The sequence below is a fragment of the Spodoptera frugiperda genome, chromosome 22 (assembly GCF_023101765.2).
Source record: "Spodoptera frugiperda isolate SF20-4 chromosome 22, AGI-APGP_CSIRO_Sfru_2.0, whole genome shotgun sequence".
NCBI classification, from domain to species: Eukaryota; Metazoa; Arthropoda; class Insecta; order Lepidoptera; family Noctuidae; genus Spodoptera; species Spodoptera frugiperda.
In genome coordinates this window covers 5,675,588-5,702,424 of record NC_064233.1, presented here as the reverse complement: position 1 = coordinate 5,702,424, position 26,837 = coordinate 5,675,588, and the positions used below count along the sequence as shown (strand labels likewise).

At 35.0% G+C, this 26,837-nt stretch overlaps 1 protein-coding gene across 1 annotated transcript; it reads left to right on the top strand.

Moving 5' to 3' along the window:
* Positions 1-404: 404 nt before the first annotated feature.
* On the top strand, positions 405-21,911 carry LOC118279735 (ephrin-B2a). The gene has a single exon (XM_035599458.2). It carries the CDS (start codon positions 848-850, stop codon positions 1,628-1,630), a length of 783 nt encoding a protein of 260 aa, XP_035455351.2. The 5' UTR covers positions 405-847; the 3' UTR covers positions 1,631-21,911.
* Positions 21,912-26,837: the final 4,926 nt, after the last annotated feature.

Here is a 26,837-nt window from a genome sequence, read left to right as displayed (position 1 = left end):
TGATTATAATGTGCTGTATGGTCCGTGCGATGTTTCGGCGTCATACCCTTTTACGAGTATAGGTAAACCAGTTGTGGACTTTTTTCAATGGCCGCCTATCGCTGCGTTCAGAGACGGGCAAAAAGCTCTTTATTCGAAAATTGTTTCGAATAAAACTATTAAATTTTATTTAAAATTAGAAATAAAAATAAGCATAAATTGTAAAATGATTTTCGAATGTTTTTAGTATTGGATTAAATTGTAAATGTGTAGAATAAAAGTGTGAGGCGGTATAAAAGATGGCGGCGAATCGAAAGCTCGGCTAAGCTCGGAACGCGTCGTTAGCGCGGGGCGTGCGGTGTGGCGGGGAGGAGGGGCGAGCATGCGTACCGAGCCCGCGGGTCGCATTCCAGTAGTTCGGCCGACCACCGCGCGGCGCTTACGTACCCGTAGTATTCCGCGTCGCCCGTTCTCAATACAAAGAACACCTCTGTATTGTAAAAAATCTGTGATGTATTGATTAATTTCAACTTTATCCTCTCACTAACATACCTCTAACGCCACAGTGAAGTTCAAACCAGTGTTAGAATCATAGAAAACGACGTTTCCAAAGCGTTTTGAACGGGCCACGTCCTATGAAATTCCTCATTTATCGTTGAATAGAATCTAGCGGTCGGAGGAACATGGAGGGCCCGTCGCGGCGTCTCTGAATGGATTGATCGTGTTTTATATGTGAAATTGTGGACGTTCCGTGGTGTTTAGTGATATTTGAATGTAAATATGGATTGGTGTATGTGTGTAACAGTGTAGGTAGTTCCCAGTTCGTAGCGTCTCCGTCGTATTATGCGCGTCGAGTAAACCAGTCAGAATGGTTTCGCTCGCGTACTTCGGCCTCCGCCACACGCCGTGGACCGTCCTGGTGCTGATTTTCTTCATCGAAAGCGTGATGGGGAACTATGCCAAGTCCTTCTACATACATTGGAATACCACAAACAGCATATTTAGAATAGACAACACCGATCATGTATTCGACTTGAATAAAGGGAACGCGCAGTTCGAGTACGACCAAGTGAACATTATATGTCCAGTGTACACGCCAGGGACGTTTGAGGAGGACACTGAAAAGTATATAATTTATAATGTGAGCAAAGAAGAGTACGATACGTGTAGGATAACGAATCCGAATCCCCGGATAATAGCTATATGCGATAAACCGCACAAATTGATGTTTTTCACAATCACCTTCCGGCCGTTTACCCCTCAGCCGGGCGGGCTGGAGTTCCTGCCCGGGAAGGACTACTACTTCATATCGACCTCCAGTAAAGACGATCTGCACAGACGCATTGGGGGTCGATGTCTGAGCCATAACATGAAGCTGGTGTTCCGGGTGTGCTGCAAGCCGGAGGAGCAGTCTCCTCCGCCGCAGCCGCAGCCCACCCTGCCACCGCCGCCGCCGCCACCCACCACCCCATCCACAACCACGACCACGACAACAATGAAGCCGGTCACTAAAAAGACGCACAAGTACGACAAGACGCCGAATGAAGTTATCAAGAGTGAGGAGTTGTCTCACTCGCGCGGGGCTGCGCTGGCTTCGTCGCTCGCTCTCGCCCTGGCCGCGAGCGCGGTTTTAGCGCCCCTGGCTCGGTGAATGTGCGCCCGGGCGGCTCGACCACCGCGACCCGACCTCGTCGACAAGCCAGGCCCAGCACAGACTCTACACACGCTGCATTTACGCCCAGACACTCTGATTTACACGTGAATATGTGCGTAAGAAACAGTGTTAGAAGTAAAACTAAAGTGAACAGTATAGTGATGTGCCCCAAGGATTGTGGATCTGACTCGACTAGTAAGTAATCGAATGGTGATGAAGGGATGTGCAAAACTCAAGTTCCGATCAAGTTCCAAACGACAAAACTTTAGTCTGTAAGGGACACGAAAGCCTAATTTTTATCTAAGTAATATGGGCCTACTGAGTAATCGAACTAATTTGTGAAGTTAATTTCATTAGACGTCAAACCGTAGACTATCAGTTAAATATTTATATATAAAGAAATGTTAACATGTATGATAAAATTAGGTTTCTTAAACCATTTAGGAATTAACGATTTTTTATATTTTCCATTATGCAAAAGATATTTGTAATAAGACTTAGGGTTCTTAATGGATCAATGCAGATTATAGGAAAACTAAACGTATATAAAGAAGAATTAGGTAGCTTTTTGTTTAATTTTTAGTTCAAAAGACAAGTTTTTTAATGATTTTCAACACAAGCAGATATTGCATTAATTAGAATTTATTTATAAATATAAATGAAAAACTTTTGGGCAAGCAAAGAGTTTGTCTCGACCACTGTGATTTTGGTTTTAGTATTTTTTTTCTTCTTATAAAAAATGCTTTTATTATGTGATATATTTACCTTTTATGTATTAAAAGTGAAGCCTCTTTCACCTCATTTCTCTTGACTGATTTTGCATTTCAGCTTTTTAATTTTTATTTAATAAAAAAACTAAATATAAATCGCTAACAACGAGCGCCACTGTCTTTGAAAATGGCTGTTTAAACGCCAGTTTAAGATCAAAATCAAAATAGCAAATGAAATATCAAAAAAAGGTGGTGGCAAGCGTTTTATAGCTAAATAAAATAATTGAAACCTACACCTATTTAGAAGGGATGAAATTTTCATTATTGTTGAGATAACAGTGAAAATTTCATACTTTTTCATTAGACACAAATAAGCACTCGTGTGCCATTTTGAGAACGTGTTAATTAAAACAAAAACATGTTCTAACAATATTAATGAAATAGTCAAATAGTTGAATACTAGTAGATGAAATAGTCCGGTTTTCTTTTAGAAATAACTCAATAGTGACAGTTGATATAATTTAGGTAGCTCATAAGGAAACGTTTGACTTGAATTACAAATTGTATTGAGATTATAAACAAGAGTCTAATTCCCTAAAAAGAGACACAATAGTAGAAGCTAATGTACTTAACTACCCTAAAAATGAAACAATATTAGTCAAACTTGACACAATCGATTTCGGTGATAAAGAAAATGGAATAGATCAATCAGATGATATTTCTGAAGTAATTGACGAAGAATAGAATGTACCAGAAGGTATAGCTAATTACTGTTTTACTAAAAGGCCAGAAATGAACACACATGTGCAAGAATGCAGTGGAAAGCTTATTAATATGAGTCATTGCATGGGAGTGATATTCGACCTATCCACAGCAAGCCCATTTGTCATTTCCAATGTGACGTTTGCAGCAATCTTTCTCAATTCTCTAAGATTTATTCACAATAAATAAAGAAATGCAATACAGCAATAAAAAATGGTGGAATTTTATCCAAATATCAAAACAAGAGTTTCCATAACTGCTACCATGATTCAAAAAGCATCTGGCCGTTAAAAGAAAGAAATAAACGTTCTAATTTTAAACTGAAGCTAATTAAAGATAAAGATAAAAAGAACGTGACACTAAAAAGGTTTCATTCTCTTTTTTTTAAAAAACAAAACGGTTTTTAACAGTGACTTTGGGCGTACATTGTTTTCTAAACAAATGTCAGATTTAAAAATAGTCTGTGGACGACATCACTATCTTAGAATACAAGCTATTACCCTGTCTTCGTTTAGGGGTAAATGACATGTTTATGTGACAAGAGAAAGCAAAGTCATCGTGAAGGAAGATGCCAGAGTTTCTATGAAATCTAGTCCCACCAATAGCTATGTGTGTTACATCATTGGATAGATAATTTTGAGATAATTGAAGCCCTTGTATATTGATAGAGACTGAATTACCTATTGGATTGACGTTAATTCATTCCCATACTTGATCTTTCTACTCTCCCAGTAGACAAGCGCTCATTTGACTCAAAGAACACATCTAAATCTATCTCTATGCGAAATTTCATGCCGATTTCTTTCATTGGTTTTTGTGTACTATAACTGCTTCTGAATCATTGAATTTCTTTTAGGTTTTGTCAAATAAAAACACGATGACAAAAACATCAAAACCAACTCGACCGACTTTAAGATTACTATGAAAGTATGGATAATCGATTTAAAATTTAGCATATTTGAGCATCAGAAATAAACAAAACACTCATTGACTTGAATAATGTCTGCCTTCAATTTTGGTGCGATATTACAAAAAGATTTTCGAGTCGAAAGATTTCTCTCAGACGAGTCCCATCTTGATTTAATTCTGTCAATTTCTCTTTGAATGATATTCTATTTTTATCATGATTATGATAAAAAGTTAAAACTTAATGAAATGTGTCCAGATTTTAATTAATTTTATGATTATCATTACTTGTCTTTTAGTAAAGAATTTTCTAATGAAGCATTTGAAATGTACACTGCTTTTAGTATAGATAGATGTTTGTAACTCTCTTACACAAAAACTACTGAAAATATTTGGCAAAAATTTTGCATACAGATAGATTGTAACCTAAACCATCACGTTTATGACTTTTAATCCCAGTTCAATATCAAAACTAAGCCAAAAGCCTTACAAAATCTCATAACTATTCTAAATTTTCTCATTACCAATTCTCAATTCTCATCGACAACGGATATTGGTATCGTTACAAATCTTTTGTTGTTTGCATTTCACATGTCACGAGCGGAAGACACTGGACAAACACCATGATATTACAAAATACACATTTTTACCACGCCTTTGTTCGAGAAAACATCCTCTAGTTTACGTTTTATATGCGTCATTGTAGTGAAAAGGCGTAAACTTACGTTTTCTGCTAATAAGGCGAATTTTTTACAGTATTTGTTCCTATTAAAATTTTGGTAACTTTTTGATTAGCTGTGGACGTCTTATAACTGATGATAATGATCGTAATCTGATTTCAATCAATCCAATAGTCTATAATTATTTTTAAAGTTTTGAATCCATCCCCTATCCACTGTCTTCTGTTTAGCTAATACTCAGAAAAACAAAATCCCCAAAAATAGCTAAGTTTATTTATTTATTTGGACAACCAGTAGTTGTTAAATTAGGACTTAAATCTAAACACTTGTCATAATTAACTAATTTAAAGACACAATGTTTTAAAGTATCACAACATGCCTTGTAAGACCACATAACAGTTTATAGTTCAAAACTTAAATACGTGACCCATAAACGCAAAAATGCTTAGCAAAACCAGTCACTTCCTGGAAAATAAAGTTGTTTCTATAATTCTGGGCTTTGTATTGGCTAAAGCTAAAGCAATTAAACTCTGTAGAATATGCAATACGGATCCCAAGCCTCTTAACGACAGGAGAAAGCATGAAGCAATAAATTGTTTGGAACAAAAGGCTTAGAGTCTTTACAAATATTATTTGTCAGAAGTAATAGTCGTTATTCTAACGAGTTCTTAACTATAACCTATACAGTTTGGTTTCATCTTCAGCCATGTTGAAATCTTTCTAGTTAAATTTAACTGTCGGTAAAGGCATACGGTACTGATTTGGGTAGTTAATTTTTAGGTTTTAGTTTGATTCTGATGTCTGTTGTCTAGAATGTTAAATCAATGGCAAAAGCGACTTTTATATAGATCATCATCTTGTCTTGTCATGCTTTAACTTGTGAAAGTTTTAGCTAAAGGAGGTTGCAAATCCTGGTCCCACCTTCCAATAGCTACGTTTATATTGGAAGGTGGGACCAGATTTCATAGAAACTCTGGCATCATCCTTTATTTATTCTTCGTCTTACCAAATAGCATTTGGAACTTATAACGCCTCTGGTGTTTCGGGTTTACATGGGCGGCGGTGATTGCTCATCATCAGGTGATCAGTCTGCTCGTTTACCGGCTTATACCATAAAAAAACTAAACTTTTGTTGGCTGTCGTATCCTTGACTCGGACTGGTAACTTAACAGTTAAATAAATCATACATTAATAGTAAACCTACCTTACCCAATTGCAAGTTAAACTCCTTATAAATTCCATAGCAACTTTTACATCATTATATTTATTTTTCCATTACTGCTACTAAAACGAGTAGGAGCGATACTCGGTGTCCCTCAGGGTTACATTATAGGCCCCTTATTAAAGTACCAATAACATTGTTGTTTTACATTTCATCGTACATTGAAATGAACTCACCTATAGCTTCAGCATTTGCAATAGAGACTGCTAACATTAAGATCTCGGATTTTAAAAGTAATATAGACGTCTTTAATTTTAATATTAGCAGTGCTAGGCATAGCATTTGAAGTAGAGTTCATTATGTGTTTGGTATACTAGCGCTCTTTTAAAAATTTGGACTGATACCACAGCTATTAATACTGTCTATACTACAGACTGTCTGTCTATCCTTTCAAGGATTAACGGACGTGATGTTATGTTAACTTTTTTATAAAGCTCACACATAGAGATGTAACCTCAACACAGGTATAACAAGTAACCGAGTCGTACAGACCGTTGAGTGGTTCTATTTTTATTTTAAACTAAACAGTTAAATATCTACTTAGCGTTTCTGGGTACACGTTTGTTTTAACTTCGTCTTCAGTTATTTTCAGTCCCTGAAGGGTTTGTGAACGTACCAATCTTGGACGCGTGTTTGTAATAATTTAAAATGTGTTATTCTTTTTCTATAACACATCTTTTTGATGTCGTAGACTTGTTAAAAACGTCAGAGATTGTGTTCTTTTTCCCTTTCTCTTGTTTTTTGAGACAGATTGAGTTGTTTCGGTTTTTTGGAAAAGGGATCTTTGGATGTTAATGTGTCGTTAAAGTCTTGTTCTCTTGGGTAGTCCGTAAATTATCCAAGTGTGGGCGCGTTTGGTCTTTCTTTTGTCTTATGACAATATTTGTTTGTCAATTGATATATGTATTGAGTCATTATTGTTTTGAGTACATTTTGTTATTGCTAAGATCGTCTGTTCGTTGATCAGTTGAATAGTATTTGTCACTACTTTAGTGAAGCCGTTTGCTCATTCAAAGAGTATCTAATGGCGATCAAATCAGCATTATCTAATGTTACTGATATTCGATTTCTTTACCCACATCATCTATAAAAATAAAAATGTCTCGCCAAAATGTATGTATAGTAATCTTCGGAATTAGTGGTTCAAATGGAATAATTATTTTTGTGTTGGATAGCTCATTAATTGAGGAAGGTTTTTGCTGATAAAACATTGCAATACGGTCAATAGGAGCCAAGCAGAGCAGGTGAATAGCTAGTTATAAATATTATAATTGCTTACATAAATGCTGCAAAACGGTAAAAAGTACTCCATTGATATTTAATAATAATTGTAACTAACTGTTTTCACCGAAATTATGACCAAGAATGTAATCATGCAAAACTGTTTCGTTTGCAAAATTGTTTTCTAGCTTCGCGTACGTAATGAAATAATTATAACGAATATTTGTTTCTTTAAAGGAACCGCCTTCAATTATTTCTTCGTCATTACGAATAGTTTTATTCATTTCTCTATTAACTTCTTTTGAGTCAGGATCATGTTTGATGTTTAATTTGTCTTTAAAATCCACTTTGGCTGGTATAAAGTTAGTGTCAGAGTATTTATTTCAATTAAACAGTTTTTTGATGGTTTGGGAAGTTAAAATTGCTAATGAGATGTATGTTGAAGAAGTAATCAGTGGTAAGGATAAAATATAATTTTCCAAATACCGTTCTATGTTAGGGTATTGCTTAAAATCGGTCTCAATTTCTGGCCCAAAACCTATTTTGGACCCAAATAGAACATTCAATGTTAAGATATTGCTAAACGCTGGTCTGAATCTCTGATCCAAAACTCAATTTCCCTAAAAATCGAATCCAAAATCCCAGATAAGAACAGTAGCAGCTAAAGAAACAATTATCATAAACATTTCACATAATATATTAAACGTATCATAACTCCATTCTGAAATAAATTTAATTAATTAACTAAAGAGAATATGAAACGTAATTAGTTGATGTATTTATTGTTATTATACAAACGTGTATATGGAAGTTATTTTGGGACTTTAAAACTCTAAGATGGGATTTGTATGACACTAGCTTCTGCAAATGGCTTTGCTCGGATTTCTATGGGATAGAAAGTTGCCTATGTGTTATTCTAGACCATAATGTACCCTTGTTCCAAATATCATGTCTATATCTTCAGCCGTTTTGACATGAAGGATGATGATGCATAGTTTCTGTCTGCGGTCTCGCTCGCGTTTCTATGTATTCCAGATCTTAATCTACTCCTGTTCCAAATTTCATCTCGATCCCTTCAGCTGTTTTGATGAGAAGTAGTAACAAACAAACATAGTTTTGAGTCACAGAAGGTTTTTAAATATTTGTTTCTCAATAAAGTCAACATTAAATAAAGTACCAAAAAAATTACTTACTTAATACGAATTACTCTTGTATCATTCATACATTTATAAACACAATAATTTCACATACATCACACCCAAACTAGAAACAACAAAATTATCAATGAACTGTTTCATACTAAATACCAGCTATAGACCTCTGCCTACCCATATAGAGAAGAAAGTAACCATGAATATAAGTAATATAGAGTATAAACCTCTTGTATAGCTCAAAGTGAACGAGGTTGTGGAGTTGACCGTACCACGTTACAGAGCTAGTTTGAAACCGGTTTGGACAAATAACAGAGAGAGGTTTTAAAAAAAATAGTGGCAACTCTATGGCTTGCTTTACTGTTGTGGAATTGTTGTTATTTTTTTTTATTATTGTTCTTGCTAAAGGTATGGTTTTGATATTAAATTTGTAGCTTTTTTGATTAAATTGAAACATGTACGTTTTGGAGTAGTAACACAAGTGTTTATCTAATAGGTTTCAAATTATCATTTAATCTAAGTATTGTTGAGATTTGGAAGCTCTTGAGTAAAAAAACAAAAGCTAAACTGTACCCACTGCATGCCAATAGATTCTCTATAACTTTAAAGTTAGAACTCATATTACAATACACAGGTTTCAGATCATCATTTAATCTAAGTATTGTTAGATTTTACAAGCTCTTAGTGAAGAAACAAAAGCTAAACTGTACTCGCTGTATGCTAATAAATACTCTATAACTTAGAAGTTAGAACTCAAATTGAAATAAACGGAATCATGGTGGAAATTGAGCGCTACATTGCATATACACTTCTGCCTACTCTTTTAAGGATTAAAGGGCAGAAATATGATGTAGTTAGTACTTCAAATTTGCCCTACCTAAAATATTCTCCATATAAAACAATTACAGAAAATTACTGCACCACGAATTTAAACAGACAACGCCGTAGGGCTTACCAATGCGCGCTATCTAGCCGTAATATCTTTGAAATATAATTTTGAATTGGGTGTGCCAAACACACCCTTTTGTCATACTGATTTAAGATCAAAATGTTGTAAACATACATATACAACATCAAAATTGATTGTCTTAAGCATATTATGCAGTACATGTTTAATTTTTACCAATATCTTTTGTAAAAATGGCCATGGATTGGGAACAATTATAGAAAGTTGAAATAGTGAATTCAATAATACTATCACTACATTGGAGATTGAGCCTAAAATCATGCTCTAATAGGTTCAAATTTGCTTCTATGGCATCAACAGCTAGTAACAGTCTATTGCTGAATTGAGTCTAATTTAATTTATAGGGTTTGCCATAACATCCATACTTTAGAAGACAGATTGGTTTGCTGTTTAAAATGTTCAAGTTTATCAAAGAACGCTATTGCCTAGTCTTTGTCAAATGTGCAGTTACTAAGACGGAGGAAGGTAAAAGGAATAGTGATTATGGCAATACTAACGTTTATAACAAAAAATGAGGATCAAATCGAGAAAGTTTCTCACCAAACACAAAAAAGAAAAAGAAACTAACAGAAAAGAAGTATGTGATATAAAAATTAATGGAAAATAATTAAATTTTATTGCAAGACGCGATCGCATAAACATTTTAGTTGAAACGGTCGTCCAATTTATGGCCGATTGGCCAATGGTACATCGTGGTGTAGTTAAAATCGTAAATGAAACCTGTCCTAGTATTGTTCAGTATAATAACAGTTAAATAATATTGATATATAAAGATTTTAATATAGGTAAAGTGACTGGATTATTTAGACACCACTGACAAACGCTGAAGGAAAACATCGTGAGGAAACCTAGGCTTAAAATTTCTAATTATTTAGTTTGAAATCGCCAACCTGCAAGCAAGCGTGGTGATTAATGCTCAAACCTTGTCCATGTGAGAAGAGGCTTTAGTCAGTAGTGGCCACTTATAGGCTAATAATGATGATGATGTTGACTGGACAAACAATTGGGTGGCTAAAGCCCACTATCTCGTCTTTAGACGAGAGCAGGCATCCTTTAAAACCAATAAGGCAGCTTACACATGATAAACAGTGAACAGTTTTTATTGTCTCTAAGCAAAATGCAAGCATTTGTCATTTGTAGGCCGCCTATTGTTTGATCCATGCATTTGTCTAATGACGCAATCTGGACAGTTACTCTGACGTGTTGCAGATTGACTATTAGCATGATCGACAAATTTACAAATATTGCTCTAAGTCTTTGTGATCGTCATACCAAGAACGAAAACTACAAATATTGTTGCTTACATTGTGTTTCGTTATATATATTATGTCCATCTAGGGTACCCAGCTCATGTCCAACTTACTATATACTTATACTAATGTCATACTTTGCAACGTCACGCCTTTTGTCTCCGAAGGGGTAGGCAGAGGTGCACATTACGGCACGTAATGCCGCTATACAATGTACATCCACTTTTCACCATTTGTATTTTAAGTCCCATGTAATAGGGGGCACATTCTAGACTCCGAGCTACTACTGAGGAATTTTTGAAAAGCCGAAAAAAGCCCAGTAATACATTGCCCGACCCGGGAATCGAACCCGAGACCCGTTAAACTAGCGACCAACGAGACAGTAATGTTATACTAATACTGTATCTATCATATCCTATACCTCTAGCCTCAGTCAATAGGTCACTGACCGCTTTTCAAAGACAAGAATTTTTAGATATATTTTCTCCAATACTTGTCTCAAATCGTTCGTCAGCCATTTTTCTTTTTCTTTTAGTATCAACAAATAGATATGCAAATGTATCTTTTACTGTTTTGCTGTTATTTGGGATTATGATATATTTGATGCTTTGTGTAGGAATTTGGGATAGATTGTTCAATGTTTATTCTTTATCACCGTAAACCAATGTTCTGGGGAAAATTTGGTTTATTCGTTTATTTATTTTTTTATCTTTGGAAGGTCCTGTTTGTTGAATGGATGCTAATACCTTACAGTATACGCTTAAGTGTGGGAGAGCCATGCTTTGGCACGAATGAGCCGGCTCGACCGAAGTGATACTACGGCCTCACAGAAAACCGACGTGAAACTACGTTTGCGTTGTGTTTCGTTGTGTGAGTGAGGTTACTGGAGGCCTAATTACCATCTACCCAATCCCGACACCTCAATAACCCTTAAATTTTCTAAACCCCAAAAGACCGGTAACGCATATTTAATGCCTTTGGTGTTTCGGGTGTCCAGGGGCGGCGGCGATTACTTACCATCAGGTGATCCGTCTGCTCATCTCCCGGCTTATATCAGATTTGATTACTGGTGTGGAATTCTTGACTTCAGTTTTTATTTTAAAATTCTTCAAGTTACATTGGAAATGGTTATGGTGTTTGAAAAAAAAAAATGAAATTGAACAAATCTCAAATCTAATTACATTTAAAGAAACTTGGCCAAGCACAGAAATCAAACCCAACTAATTCTCAACACTCTCGTAATCATAACAGTCGATCTTGTACATTCCGTGCACTACAGTAAAGATAATGACCCGAAAATCGTACCCAACACTAATTAGCAGTACTTATAACCAACGAACCAGAACAGCGAACAGCCAAAAAAAAACATGGCCGACAAAAAACAGCACTAAAACATGATAATAGACGTCTTGAAGACAGTTCACTGTTTGCCTAAAAAAAGGCAAAAAACGAACATGTTATTAAAACTGCGGACGGATAAGAAATAGCATATAAATTACAAGCGAAACCAGGTTATAAATCATAGTCGTAATATTAATCTTGTGTAGCGAACGTCTCTATTCTAACTTTTGTTATTTTTGGAACAGTGTTACCCAAAGTTGTGGATGTTACTGAGGAAATTCAAAGCTACATATCAAGAAATAGAATCCAGTTTATCATGACCTCACTTTATATGACCTCTCTATGCATAGGACGGTCATTTTATACTGGTTGATCTGACCAGTTTATCATAGACCCGCTTTGTAAGATCTTTCCACACATTCGACGGTCACTTTATATTGGTTTAGTATACCTTGATTTGCAACCGGAGACGTAAATAAACCAATGGTTCTTTGTAAATGGTAGAATTCTGGGAATCTGGTTCAATGTAGGTAATGCGAAATTTAGATTGGTATTATTTGATTGGTATGAAAGTTCCTAGTAATAGTATGACGTTTGGAATTGTGCCCGTTGGCGAGTTTGACGTCATTTGAATCATTTTCAGACACTCCCTAATTATAAACAAGTGTAATAAGATCTTTACATGTACAAATAACTAGTTCAGTCAGTTGTGATCACAAATTTCATTTTTCTTTTTTTGGTTTCGATTTTTGGGTCGGGCAAAGGATTACTTAGCTTTTTTCGGTTTGTCGAAAATTTCTCAGTAGTAGCACGGAGTCTGGAATTGTGCCCAGTTTATGGCAATAGGCTCACCCCCTATTACATGGGATTTATAACACAAATAGTGAAAAGTGGGTGTACACTGTATAACGGCATTACGTGCTGTTGTTTGCACCTCTGCCTACCCCTTCAGGTATAAAAGTCGTGACGTTTTACGTTGCATTTAGTGTTCAAGTTAATACTGTCAATGATTAAAAACAAACATTTAGGAACCACTGGCCATAATATATTAAAAAAAAAATTAACTAATAATTAAAATTTAAAAACTTAATGTAAGTATACAATTAAGATACAGATAGCATCAACGACTCGCTAAAAGATAAAAATGATAATTATTATAAAACGTTTACAATAAAAGTGGTTGTAAAAAACTCAATTTTTTATGGGCGTGCGTTTGATGGCTTGGCTAAAGTTTTTATTTTAGTACCGCTAGCTGATCAAGCTACCCTTCTTAATCAAATTTCTTTAATACATTATTAACCTTACGCCTTTAGTAATAAAGTTGAAATTCCATTTAATTATATAGTATAGCTAGATGAGCGAGTGTCTGTACGAACACAAAGGCTACTTATTTCACAAGCGTTGTAGTACATCTTTTTTTTTCGTGTAAACTGTCAGCAAATTTAAAAAAATATTGCATAGAGGATTTATCTACAGTAGTTTTGTTTTGTGACTTGAAAATGTACACAAAAGTAATATAAGAGCATGCTTTTTGCTTTACGTAAGTCTTTTTTAAATAGGGAACAGTCCTATTGTAGTTTGGACACCTTTCCATACTCTGAACAACTTAGGAATTAGCTCATACCGAAAAAAACTTGATAATACTTTTACTTGACTCGAGAATTGAATCCAATAATGCACCAGTTCTAACAACGACTCGATCACCACAACAGTCTATTTCTAGTTATAAATCCATTCACATAATTAGAAAAGAAAAAGCTATTAAAAAAAAAGAACAACTAAAAGGAACACATTTTTCAAATTCAACGGTTATTTTATAAAAGAAATGAGCCGATTCGCGCGCCTCCACATCAAACATGGCGATTGATGCCGCTGTCACATCGAAAAGCAATATGGCGGCTAACGTTTATTTTTATTTTTTTAACGCTTAAGCGTAGGCCACACAGCTAGCGGGCGGGCGGGCTAAGGAAACTATACAAACTACGCAAAATATTGGCGAGGTAAACTATGTATAGGGTTCACACCGAAAGCTATGGACAGACGAGCGACGGATCCAAGAGAGTCATTCATTTCCCTGGGACGCGCCGGACTTCAGTGTTCCGGTGTTTTCATGTTTGTATCTACTGTAGATCCTGGCTTACAGGAGTTGCAGCGGTATGGGAGGTTGTGGCGGGCTTGTCCCATTTAAAAAAAAAGACGAGCGACGGGCGGGGCGAATACACTGCTATTTGAAACATGAGCGTCGACTAGTCTACTTGAAACGGGGAGGACAGGCGAACGAACCGGGCGAGCTAAGCTAGCGAAGCACCGCGCCAAGGAGGTGAACGAGTAGCTTTGCTGAAATCGTCGGATATTTCGTTAGCCTACGCCCGAATACTGAAATGCTACTCAATTTTAAGTTGTACTTAAATATCGTGCTATCTCTGTCATTATACAAAGAATTGATAGTGACAGAACTAGTTTTGAGAGCGTCTTAAAATTGAGTAGCGTTTGAGTATTCGGACATTAGCTCGTTAGGTTAGTCGGTAGCTTGCGGTGTGAACCGAAGACGGTGTGGCCTACCCTTAAGAATGTTTGGAGATTTTCCGTATATTTATGAGTTTTCTTTCGGCTTCAAGACAAAAGGTTTATTTTCGAAAGTTTATTGTCTACATAAATGTTTCTGATTTAATTTGCGCCAAAGACATTAATGTCGGCGGTGTGAAATATGTTTTTAATTACATCATTTGGCAGCTGAGATTGTAGTTCCAACTCTTCTTGTTCAAAATAAACATTCTTGTGAATAACAGACTATGATTTTTAACTAGCACTTTGTCTGTAGTTATTTTTTTAATGAAATATAATTATGTGTCTTGTGCGACCTTAATTTTTGAATTATGTGTATGACATTTGACAGTTTTGATGTGTATGTCAAAGTCATAATTGTATTTCAAAGATAAAAAAATACATTTTGAACGGAATAATGTGACTGTTTGTCGGTGGTTTAGGCGGTCATTAGGTACATTTAATGCGATCTTTGAGTTAAATAAAGATTTATTATATTTTCTGTAATTGAGTAGAATGATCTAGAATTTACTGCGGTTTTAATAGATACAATCTTTTATAAAAAAGTTACAAGAAATAAAACTACATCTTTACCTATTCCTTTCAACAATAAAAAGCATGAATTTATGTTATTATTCTAACATCTATTATCCCATATGACTCACACAAAAACATTTCGATATATCGAATCGAATTACTCGATTAATCGGACCGCTATGTGAAAATCGATTATCATTTTAACGATGATTCATAAATTCGTCTGCAATTTTGATTCTCATCCAAATTTCAAAATATTTCAAGCTTTTTAGTTTCTACTGCTTTGATTACTGAGTAGAAATGCTGTAAATCTAAAAGTTTGCGGGTTTGATTATGGTGTCAGTCAAAGTATTAGTATTGTATCTGAAATTCTCTGTAGGGTTATTCTTACCAACATACCTCTTTAATGATTATAAAGACAAAGCATTTATTGTTTAATCCTTAATTAGGCACTTTTGAAACGTCAAACTGAATTGTCTGTCAGTATGTCTGTCAGTGAAGCTAGGTGCTAATTCTAAAGTGTTGTGTGTGTAAACTTTATTGGATGATTATCCCGTTCAAAAAAAAAATGGTTTGTACCATGTGCATTATTGTCTAACTTCGTATAATAATAATAAAAGACTACAATTTATTTCAACCAGATTTCAATCGGATCTTCGACATTTTGTTTTTTTTTTTCGTTTTTTCCGATCAATAAAAACTAATTCGGCCTTCATCTAAGTCATTGGCAGCTTTACCTGCGAAATCCTTACATAAAATTACCTGTATTCCATTCTAAACTTTATCTTGCTCAATTTAAAGTTTATTTCCGTGTTTATTGTTACAATTTCTTGGAATCTTTACATTCTGGATATCAATATTCGGTTTTGAACTTTAATTCTCCGAGTATAGAGTTAATTTTGGCTCTTTTGTTAAATTTCCACGGTTGTCATGTTAATTTCTAGTTTGTTGTAGGGGATTTTTGAGTGCAAATTCTGGTCTATTTTTATTCAGTTAAATAATATTAACAATGAGGATTTGTTAGTGTTGTAATGTTAAATGTCTGCTTATAGTGAATGACAATGGATGAAAGAGACCTCTATTAAATGTAATTCATTAAAGAATAATACAATATTATGTGATCCTCTGTCCACTCTATCGACGAGTAAAAGCACCATCGTCATCATCGGCCCTTGTTCGTCCACTGCTGGACATAGGCCTGTGCAATATCATGCCACTGAGCTCGATCTTCAGCTCTTCGCATTCAACCACTGCAAACCTCCTTGCAGATATCGTCACTCCACCTAGCTTGAGGGCGCTCTATACTACGTTTGCCTAGACGCGGTCTCCACTCTAGAATACGTAATAGTGTGATGTTATATTAGCTAAGGAAACTGACATCAGTTTAAGTTTTTTTTAAAGAGTAACGATGGAGTTTTTCACTCTTTCTGCTCGATTCGAAGCTACACTTTGAAATGAGCAGCTTTACTGACTGACAATTCAATTTGACGTGCCTATTTTAGGATTCATTTAAATAAATACTTTTACTTTGCCAAAAAGCGACAGTCTTCTACTATCAAATCACTTTTGCCTACCCCTTCATAAAGCAACGACGGTAAAATCACACCGAAAAATCGAAACAGCCGTCAAAATTCGACAAAATCATTATATTTGCTGCAAACTAATTAACAAGAGAAAAGCAGGGGGTCGCTGCGCCCCCATAATGAGCCTATAAGCCCCCTGAAATCATTTCTATGGGGTTCAAATCCGCACACAACAGATTCTATAGAATGTCGCTTTGCTACATTTCTGCATTATGTGCTGTCTCTTTCTGTCTCATAGGTATTTGTATTACAAGGGTGTTTTGTCTCTTTCTAAATGTTGGTATGGGTGTTTCGTTTATTTTGCTATAGGTTTGAAATGGTAATATTATTATTCTGGTCTTTTTCTGTCAGTGTTTCTTTAGCAAGGGAGAAAAATTATCCAATGACTTCACCCGCCTTGGGCGAAGGGAAAGGGAGACTCAGACTCTTACTGAATAAAAACAACCACATTCCTACTCCTGCTTTTCGAGCAGCCCCGGTAACCCGCTAGGTAGTCCGCAGCTCCGATATTATCTGAGAGTCTCTGTGTTTCTATAGGTAAAACAATGACATAGGTACTTAGAAATATTTCAATATCTTTATTGAAATATAGCTCTCATTTTCGCTTTAACTTCAGATGAAAGTAACAAATCTAAAATTGTGTCGTGAACGTAAAATTCTATGAGACTCCTAACGTAACATTCTGATTATTAGTAGTACATTTTTACCTATACATTTGTGGTCTTTCTGGGAATAAAAAAATCCATTGAATATTCCTCCTTAACCAACTTGACAACAAAAAAGTATTCACATTAACAATCCTGCGGCGTTTACTTTAAAGTGTATATTAACATAATTAATTAATTAAACATCAGTTGTTATTCTTTGGTGTTTTACCGACAATTTACCTCTACAACTCACATCTCTACAGCAGAGGGTTTGCCATAATCTTTGCACTTGGCAGACGGATTGGGGATCGCAGTTTACAAAGCTCAGATTTGTCAGTAATACCTGCTATCTAGTCCTTCAGTCAAATGTGTTGAGATTTATCATAAATACCTGCTATGTAGTCTGTTAGTCAAACGTATTTATAAGTCGATTCTTAAGAGACTTACAAGGTGGACCCTTTTTATTGAGGGTGGAAAATCATCCAATGGCTTCTCACGCCTTGGGCGAGGCGAGAGGCCTCTGAGATTATAACTGATTAAAAACCACCCGTGTCCTACTCCTGCTTGTCGAGCCGGAGCCCCGGTAAACCCGCTAGGTAGTCCGCAGCTCGGAATCGGACCGAAGGGTTTTTCAAGCAACAGCTAATTTGTAACTGTAGAAGAAAATTGACATTTGACAGTTTTAAGTATGGAACAATTGTCAAATATTTAAAATTCCTCCGATGAAATTGATCTGGCTTTGGCATGATCGGATATCTAGTGTTGGTAAAACGGGCCTCAGTCTAATAATGATTTAGGAATACTCGATACTGAAAGAATCTCAATACAATTTGTAACCCAAACGTTGCTAACAAACATTTTTCTTAGTACTCTCTCTATAGTTTTTTATTACTTGTGCTGTGTATCTAGTTTAATTCATTGCCTGATTATTATTAATTAATATGATGACCTCATTTGCAGAATCTCGAAAGAAAATCAGTCCGTTAGGTTAAATTAAAGGTTACTTAATTAAAATATTAATAAAAAAATACATAATTTTTATATTAAAAACTGTTTTTTTTGAAATGTTTGCCAGATGGAAGAAGTTCTTTTTGTTTGCTTTTGATTTTCATTTTAAATGAATATGTATTAGTTAAAATCATTATAAGCTTGAGTTAGTGACAGTGATACAATAATTGTATAACTAAATGGGAAAATACCATCACTGCCAATAGAAGACTGTTGAAAGCAAATCCTATTTTAACACACAGCAATAGAGTCCTAAATCAAACAGAAATATACCATACAGACAATGAGTCAAATAGCAAAAATTCTACACAACACTCCCTTTAAAAAATTAGGGTGAGAAACTTTGCCATTTGCCATGAACCCAATTTTTATCCTAAACGTAGCAGATGGTGTGTGAAATTAATCGTGACTGCTTATACGGGCTGATATAATAATCATCAACAGCAGCTGGAATTACTATAATCCCCTTGCTTGGCAGATGATTTGTGATCATAGTTAGGTCTTAGAAAGTTGATATATTGCTAGGCTATTCTGTAACTGTCAATTCGAACTTTTGAAGTAAACTCGTTTGCATTCTCGCCCGTCATTGGTCAAGATTATTCTCACAACCAATGACATGGCGATCTGCTATCGAGTTCACTTCGATCTTTTGAATTCAAAGTTACAGAATACCCTATCAGCCTAGCTGTTACCCGTCTCTCAGTAGCTAATAAGATCCAAAATAATGACAATTTTGAGAATATTAAGTCTCCTTCTAAACCCATAGATTCCAAAATATTACGTCACTGTCTCACTGCTTCTAGCTTAATTGGTAAACAAAAGACTATCTGTCAATCTATTGTTTCATTTAAAGTCAGTTGTGCAACGAAACTCAGCCAGCGTTTATCTTGTTTTCAGACAAATATAACACAAATAAATGAAAGTTTGTTTGTGCAATTCAAATAGCTATTGTAGCAATACCACTTCACGGTTATTTGAGCAACGCAACGGCCTAAGTGTGTTTTTTATTGCTACTGAATAAGTCGTTTTATGTAATAGGAAAAAAGGACTAAAATAGCACTTTTGTATAAGGTTTTGTGTGTTTCTGTCTGGCAAACGTTTTAAAAATAATAATTGATATTGTGTAAGCCTACAATTATATTGTCTGTGACAAGATTTCCTTTTAAAAGCTATTGTTAGTTGATACAAAATGTTTATTTTCGGTCTAGTAACTCAGGTATAGAGCAACAATCCTATAAAACGTGCCTGTTTTTATCGAAGATTTCCTTAAAACTTTACATTTTTAATTACATTTAATTACACAAAAAAAAAAATCGTAAATTTAATTTTTTACGCGGTAAAAATGTAAAGTTTAAACGGAGTGTTTCGGTAAAGCGTTTGTTTGCTCAGTAACGGTTGTAAAATCTTCATGACCCATTTTTTGTATGTATAATCTTGTTTTATACGAAAAGCAAGAGCAATGAACTATACTTAGCCATCTACTATAAATAAACTAAATAGACGAATGAAATTAAATGAAGGATTTAAGAAAAATTATATTACATTTTTTATATTTAATCAGTGTTAATGATACATTTATTATGAGTATAAAATGAAATTTGAATTGTATAAAAAAAGAAAAATAGATTTTTCTTTAAAATTACAAGTTCATTGCTCTTACTGATTCATCGTTTTTTACTACTTTTTAAATGAAAATAAAGTTCCATTTTTATTAATAAATATTCGCATTGGTGCTACTAGCGATCGCTAAAATAGGTTTTTTTTTACATTTTTTTGTATTATTTAATTTTATTTATTGTAATTATCCTTTTGTACTTATTTCACTTTATAGACTTTTTTCGATGTACTTAATTTTTTTAACTTAATTATTATTATTAGCGAGAAAATTATAGAATTATGAAAAAAAAGCTTCAGCTACCTCTCTGTAAACTGTTCTAAAGGTATTTTTGTAAAGATAAACTAATCTTAGTATTAGTAAATTAAGCTTAAAACCCTGAGCCACTAGACCGATTTTAGCAATTTCCTAAAAAGCTAAAAATAAAAGATTCAAAATCCAACACATTTTTCCTACAAAAAAAAAACATGGATATTAAAGAAAAAAAAAAACAATCGAGTGCGTGAACCGTCACGTATTAAAAATGGGTTCTGTAGATATTTTTCGAACAGAATTTTCTTAAAGAAATCTTACTGAAAAATTTACGGCAATATTTTTTTGCTCAAAAATGGTGACCTCAGTATGTGAATTTGTATTATATTGGCTTGTATTTTTGTTGTTCCTTTAATAGCTACGGGACCCTAAAGATACTTAATAGGTTGTAGGGTAACGGTCTATTCCGTTAGTGTACTGTACAATATAATTATTTTGCAGCCGTATTGTTAGTTAAAAAGCTGTAATTTTTAAAAAATATCGCTGCCATAAATGTCTCTAAGTTCATTTTGGAAAAATGTAAATTTAACGGTTAAGGCAGAGTTTATTTTTCACCTCTTAAAAACATATATGTAATTATTTCAATTTCATTTTATTTATTTATTGATTGATTGTGAAATAAAATTTATAATCTGTTTAAATGAAATTGCATTTTCATTTTAAATGAATATTTTTTTCCTAAACATGTCTTCAATAATTTGATTATAAATTATGGGTTTTTTAATATGTTGTTTTAATATTATAATTGTATAAAAAATAAAATCTCTGCCTAATTACCTGAATTGTGGGACGAATAAGTTAAATATGAAAACAGTTGTTAATAAAATTGGTTTAACGTTTCGTAAAGGCTAAAGAATGACATCAATTGAATGTGAAGCCAAAACAACACTGCCATTTTGAAAAAAAGAACACTATCATAATTTTAATTGCGCTTTTAAAGGCTATCTTGTTTTTACTCTCTAGATGGCACTCTTGTATAAAATCTGTTTGTCCAATCAGTGTAGTTGTCAAAAATTAAATGTAAAACTGTTTGACATGATCTTAGTCGCTGTTGGATAAACAGACATCATATATTACTACAGACTTAGCGTTACCTGTACCCTTAGTATAAGTTTGCTTTACGTTTGAAGTTATCGAAACGAGAGAGCGTTTGGTGCTATGATTGGTTGGTTTATCGAGTTGGCCAATCAGAGCGCCGAATGCGTTATCGTTTCGATTATTTTAAACGTAAAGCAAACTCATAATAAGGTCAATGCTTCGTACTGCAATAATGGTTTTAATACTTTTTTTGTAAAGCATTGTCAATTTGTTTTGACCACATTCAATTGATGTAAGTAAGGTCTTTCGAAACAAAAATGGACTTGAATTTAAAAGCAATATGTTAGAAAAATGACCTCAAAATAACCTTGTTGTTAAATATCGAGAAATGGAAAATAAATTGTCATTTATTTCTCATTTTTAAATATTTAACCTGTTAGACAGTCCACTTAGTATTATTATGTATCTATAAGTGTCACATAATGTATTGTATTGTATAATGTATTGTATTTAAATGAAATGGAAATTTGAGGTCATTATCTAACGTATAATTTTTAAATACAGTCCGTTATGGGAAATTTGTAAAAAAATAATGAAAAAAATGGGAGGTTCGAAAAATAAATGTACCTACTAAGTATTTGATAAATGGAAATAAATAAACTTGTAAATATGTTGTTAAAATTAAGAGTAGACCCTGTAGATATTTATTTGTACGATTTCGGGCCTTTGTTGAAATCCAAAGTTTTTAATTTATTTTTCGACCAATAAATGTTGGAGAGAACTATTTTGTTTTGTTTTATTTTTGCTTTATTATGGATCCTATGAAAATTTGAAGATAAAAGATTTTATGAAAACCAATAAGTACTTAAATCTAGCTAGCATATAAACAATTGCTTTTCGTTAGTTTCGCTGAAACTCGAGAATGGCTGGACCGATTTGGCTAATTTTGGTTTTGAATTATTTCTGGAAGTCCAAGGCAGGTTTAAAGGTGGGACAAAAGTGTTTATGGCGGTACGAAGTTTCCGGGTCCGTTAGTTATAATAGAATAACTTCGGGTTCAATTCCCGAATGAAGCAAATATACTTCCCGTATTCAATAAGTCAGGCAAAGATATCAAGAACAGAAGAGCTTCCCCTATATAGTTATGCCAATACCATCACAACAATAACAATTTGTGAAAGTCTACTACTTTTTTCACATACTCTACTGATTTTTCACTGCATCACCTAAAGGTTTGGCTGGTAGAAAATGCCTACGGCATTAAGCCCACCTCGTGTACACGTTCATGTGCATGAAGAATTAAATAAATAAATACTACTGAACCAATGGGCCGTCTATACGTAATGGACCCAGTCCTCCTCGCTTGGTATCTTTAGGTTTAACAGAAATCACTACGATCGATTTTGCGGGGGGAAAATCATCCAATGACTTCTCCAGTCTTGGGTGAGGCGAGAAGGAGTGTCAGAATCTTACTAACCACTCAGTTCTTACTTCTGCTTCGAGCCGGAGCTTCGACATGGTGTGACGTCATTATTATGAGTTGGAAAGTAAGTATGCTACTTTATATAATACTAGGTATCCTAGGTAGTATTTAGTTCAATTTTACAATGGCTATTATACATACAGACTCGGGTTCGATTCTCAAGTCTAGTAAGCAAGCAGTCTACGAGAAATTCATCTAAAACCTGATCCCAAGTGTAACAAACCATTTTCTAAAAACTTCATCAAAATCAATTCAGTCAGTCGTGAGATAGCTACGCACAAACATACATACAAGTCAAACAGAGAACCTCCTTCTTTTTAGAAGTCGGTTACCAAACAAAACAGACAACAACACAAGATAATTAATGGTTTATTGTTATTATAAACACAATAACTACCAAAGGAACAAAGCTAGGCCATTTGACAATGACAGACAGACATAAAACCTAGACATTTATTGTTTCTAGCAAATGAGTCATCTAGGGCTTAAGTAGTCTAGCCTAGATTGCTTCATTTAGATCACCTAGATGGCTTAGTTCAGTTGAGCGTGAAATCCTATGTTTTAGCTCAAATTGTAATAAGTGTAAGTCAGTATTTCGATTAAGTTTGATAATACATGTACAGAATTTATTGTGGGTGCAGTACCAGCGCAGATGGAGCTCAGTAGGGCTGATGCCTGATCCGGAGCTGCGAACTACCTAGCGGGTTTACCGGGGCTCCGGCTCGAAAAGCAGGAGTAGGTATGGGATGGTTTTTAATCAGTAAGAGTTTGACACTCCCTCTCACCACAACCCAAGGCGGGAAGAAGGCATTGGGTGATTTACCCTCTTAAAAATTTATGCTAAAATCCCACAAGGTGTCCACCTTAGACGACCTAATTAAGGTCGCAGGGAGCCGCTGGATGCAGGTTGGTACCAACCGGTCTATGTGGGAGTCATTGGAGTAGGCCTATGTTCAACAGTGGACGCTGATATGATAATGTTCAGCTAATATGGCGATGCTGATGATGCTAAAATAGATATAGATGTAAATGCTGATATGATGATGTTAAAATAGGCACATATGCGCATCTAGACGAATCGGGGGCACCCGCCGAGGGTCAAACGAATGCGCATGTGATTTTCGGGCACACGATAAGGGTAAACATTGCACGCAACAGCGTGTGCAGGGCACTCTAGAAACTCGGGCACTGTAAAAATTCGCAGGGCAGTGAACGCGTCAAAGAGCTGACGCACCTTCATGCATGAGAAGCGAGCGTCTAAAACCTTGGGGCCACCACGACATTAGGTATACCAGGGCACTTTATTAACCAATAGATATAACCATCGAACATAAGGTATTAGAAAGTAGTGTTCGTATTGTCTTATTGCGCAATCACATCTATTATAACTGGGTCAAATTGAGCGTACTGTTGGTCAAAAACAGATGAGTACAAATATCGAATCTATTGTTGGTTGAGTCCGGAGCTGCGGACTACCTAGTTGGTTTACGGCGTATTCCAATAACCTACCTATCGGTAGATTTGCCTAGCAGCGCCGTTACTGGGAATCCGGTTCTAAAAGCAGGAGTAGGAACGGGATGATTTTTAGTAAGAATAAGTAGAGGCAAACTGGCAGACGGATCACCTGATGGTAAGCTATTAGCGCCGCCCATTCAACACCGGAGGAGTCACAAAAAGGAATGTGCTCTTTTCTTTTACACCACCTACGACTCGAAAAAATAAGATTTTTTATTATAACTTTCGTGAGACATACTATATTATGCTAATACTGCTACTGAGAGTAGCAGCGTGACAGTCGCTGCGTCGGGTGTCGCGCTCTAGCATGGCCTGAAACTAGTCGAGTTCCTCGTCAAACAGTAACGTGTGTAAGCCGATAACATAATAATTAAACTAAGATCTATTAACAGACTCAGTACTTGAATCAAAAGCTACTAACGCTTTAATTAACAACACTATAAATACCCAATAGTTTCAATGCGGCATCATCAGACCATCACTATCCCTCATATTAAAACTGAACTAAAATTAAACTTTTTCACAAAATACTCAGTTAAACAACAGTTCTGCATACCCCACACCAATTAAACTACGTTCAAGTAGTTGAAAAAAATCCTAGAACCATCGTCAAATTAACAATATCCCTTTTTGAGAGTCGGTTAAAAAGAGGAGTTGTAACTGGTTTGGGCCGCACGTAATGTATGGTTGGCTAGCTAAGAGCTAAGATGGGCTGGATATGCAATCTTTAATTTTATTGTAATGATTGAATGAGTTTTGGTGATTTGTGAGCTCGATTACAAGATAAAGATTTGAAATTTTTACAGATTTCTAAAAATGGGAGGTTCTTAGTTCGTAGTAGTACGCTCACTGTATGTAGCTATGTATGTCTGATTGTGCACGTTTTTCTCGCGTTTGGCTGAGCCGGTTTTGATACCGTTTTCGATTTGATTTTTTTTCAAGGGGGGTAAAATCAATCAATGACTTCTCCCGCCATGGGTAAGGCAAGAAAAGTCAGACTCTTACTGATTAAAAACCACCGAACGGGGTGGTTTTTAATACTCTACTGTACTCCTGCTTTTCGAAAAATGGCTAGTAGGTATGGATGTAACATTGTAAAATATGCACCTCTGCCTACCCCATACGAGAACTAAAAGGTTATTTATACCTTATAATGTTAGGCGCACTAAAATAAATTGTTTTTTTTTAAAGAAATGCCTTGTTCTTGCATGTTCCGTAGCACGGAGTCTGGAATTGTGCCCTGTATATTATGACAATAGGCTCAGCCCCTATTACATGGGACTTATAACACAAATGGTGAAAAGTGAGTATACATTGTATAGCGGCATTACATGCCATAATGTGCACCTCTGCCTACCCCTTCGGGCATAAAAGGCGTGAAGTAACGTATTAAGAAAAAACAAATGACGACTCTAGTTTTCAACACTCCATGTCGCTTTCAACAAACCGTTAAGGCGGTCATAGTAAAAAAGTTAATAGTTTTGCATGCGAACAACAAGTCCTGGGTTCAGTACTTGTGCAATGCAATTAATTGTCGCCGTGTTTTAAGAAATAAACTATTTCAAGTATTCGCCGCTTTACTGGTTTGTTCAACTATAAAAGTTTACTTTGATCTTTGCAGCTAATTATTGTTAATTATGCGTCTAGGTACTTTGTCTACACCGTTTTGGGATAATGTGCGTGAAGATATTTTTTTTATTTATATCTTTACCCGACTGCAAAATCAAACCTAATACATCGTGCCTACACTATACACATTTCTTAATCGATGTCCGCGTTTTAACCGACTTAAAAAAAATGGAGGTTACGAATTTGAGCTGTATGTACGTGTGTATTTACAGCACAAATTAAGTAAAATTACAAAATAATGGCTAACAAACATTCATACACAGGGTATGTATGTTTGTTAGCCATTATTTCGCAATTGGCAGATCCAATTTTGATGCAGTGTTCAGCATAGTATTTCTCAGTGTCAAGGGAAGGTTTATTACCCCCACTTAAATAAAAGGAGGTTCGCAGATACGTGTTCTACGTATTGTTTGAAATTGGTTTTCTTAAACGTCATTTTATCTTGTTTGAAAATAACGAACGCTTCAATAATAGTCCAGTCATTTGGTAGATAAAAAGGGGGTTACCTGGAAAGTTTTCCGGGAGTTTTGAAAATTGGTGAATTTATAGATTTGGGTATGCTCTTTTCGAATTTCAACTTTGCCACCTCGTACAACCGCCGCTCGCGCCGCCATATTGAAAAAATGGCGCCTAAAAACGGTTTTTTATAAATATCTCCGTTCCGACGCATTTTACGAAAAAATATTTATCTACAAAATTAAACTAGATAAAATTTCCTACAATTTATGTATTGATAACTTTTTCATAAAATCAATAGTTTTTGGCGTACGAGCGCCGCAAAGTATTATTAGTCCAGTCAAATTAGGATTTCACCTCGGAATTTGAGATATCCAGCTGCAATTTTGTATATACTTGTATATGGACTGCCTGAAACTTGTCTCAAAACCTACATATGGTAGGATGTAAGCAACTATTAAATTTTAAGGTCCAAAGGTAACAAAAAACGTTTTTTTGCGCTTTTTTGGAAATATCTCATTTCCTATGGGTTTTTGGTATTTGCATTTAATACCAATATTGTAGAATACAAAATTCTCTACAACTTTTGTCTAAACTTTTTTTTATACGGTGCCCCGTTTCCGAGGT

Bases quoted from the DNA above. Each gene is read 5' to 3' on its own strand.
- LOC118279735 (XM_035599458.2), top strand. From the start codon at position 848: ATGGTTTCGCTCGCGTACTTCGGCCTCCGCCACACGCCGTGGACCGTC.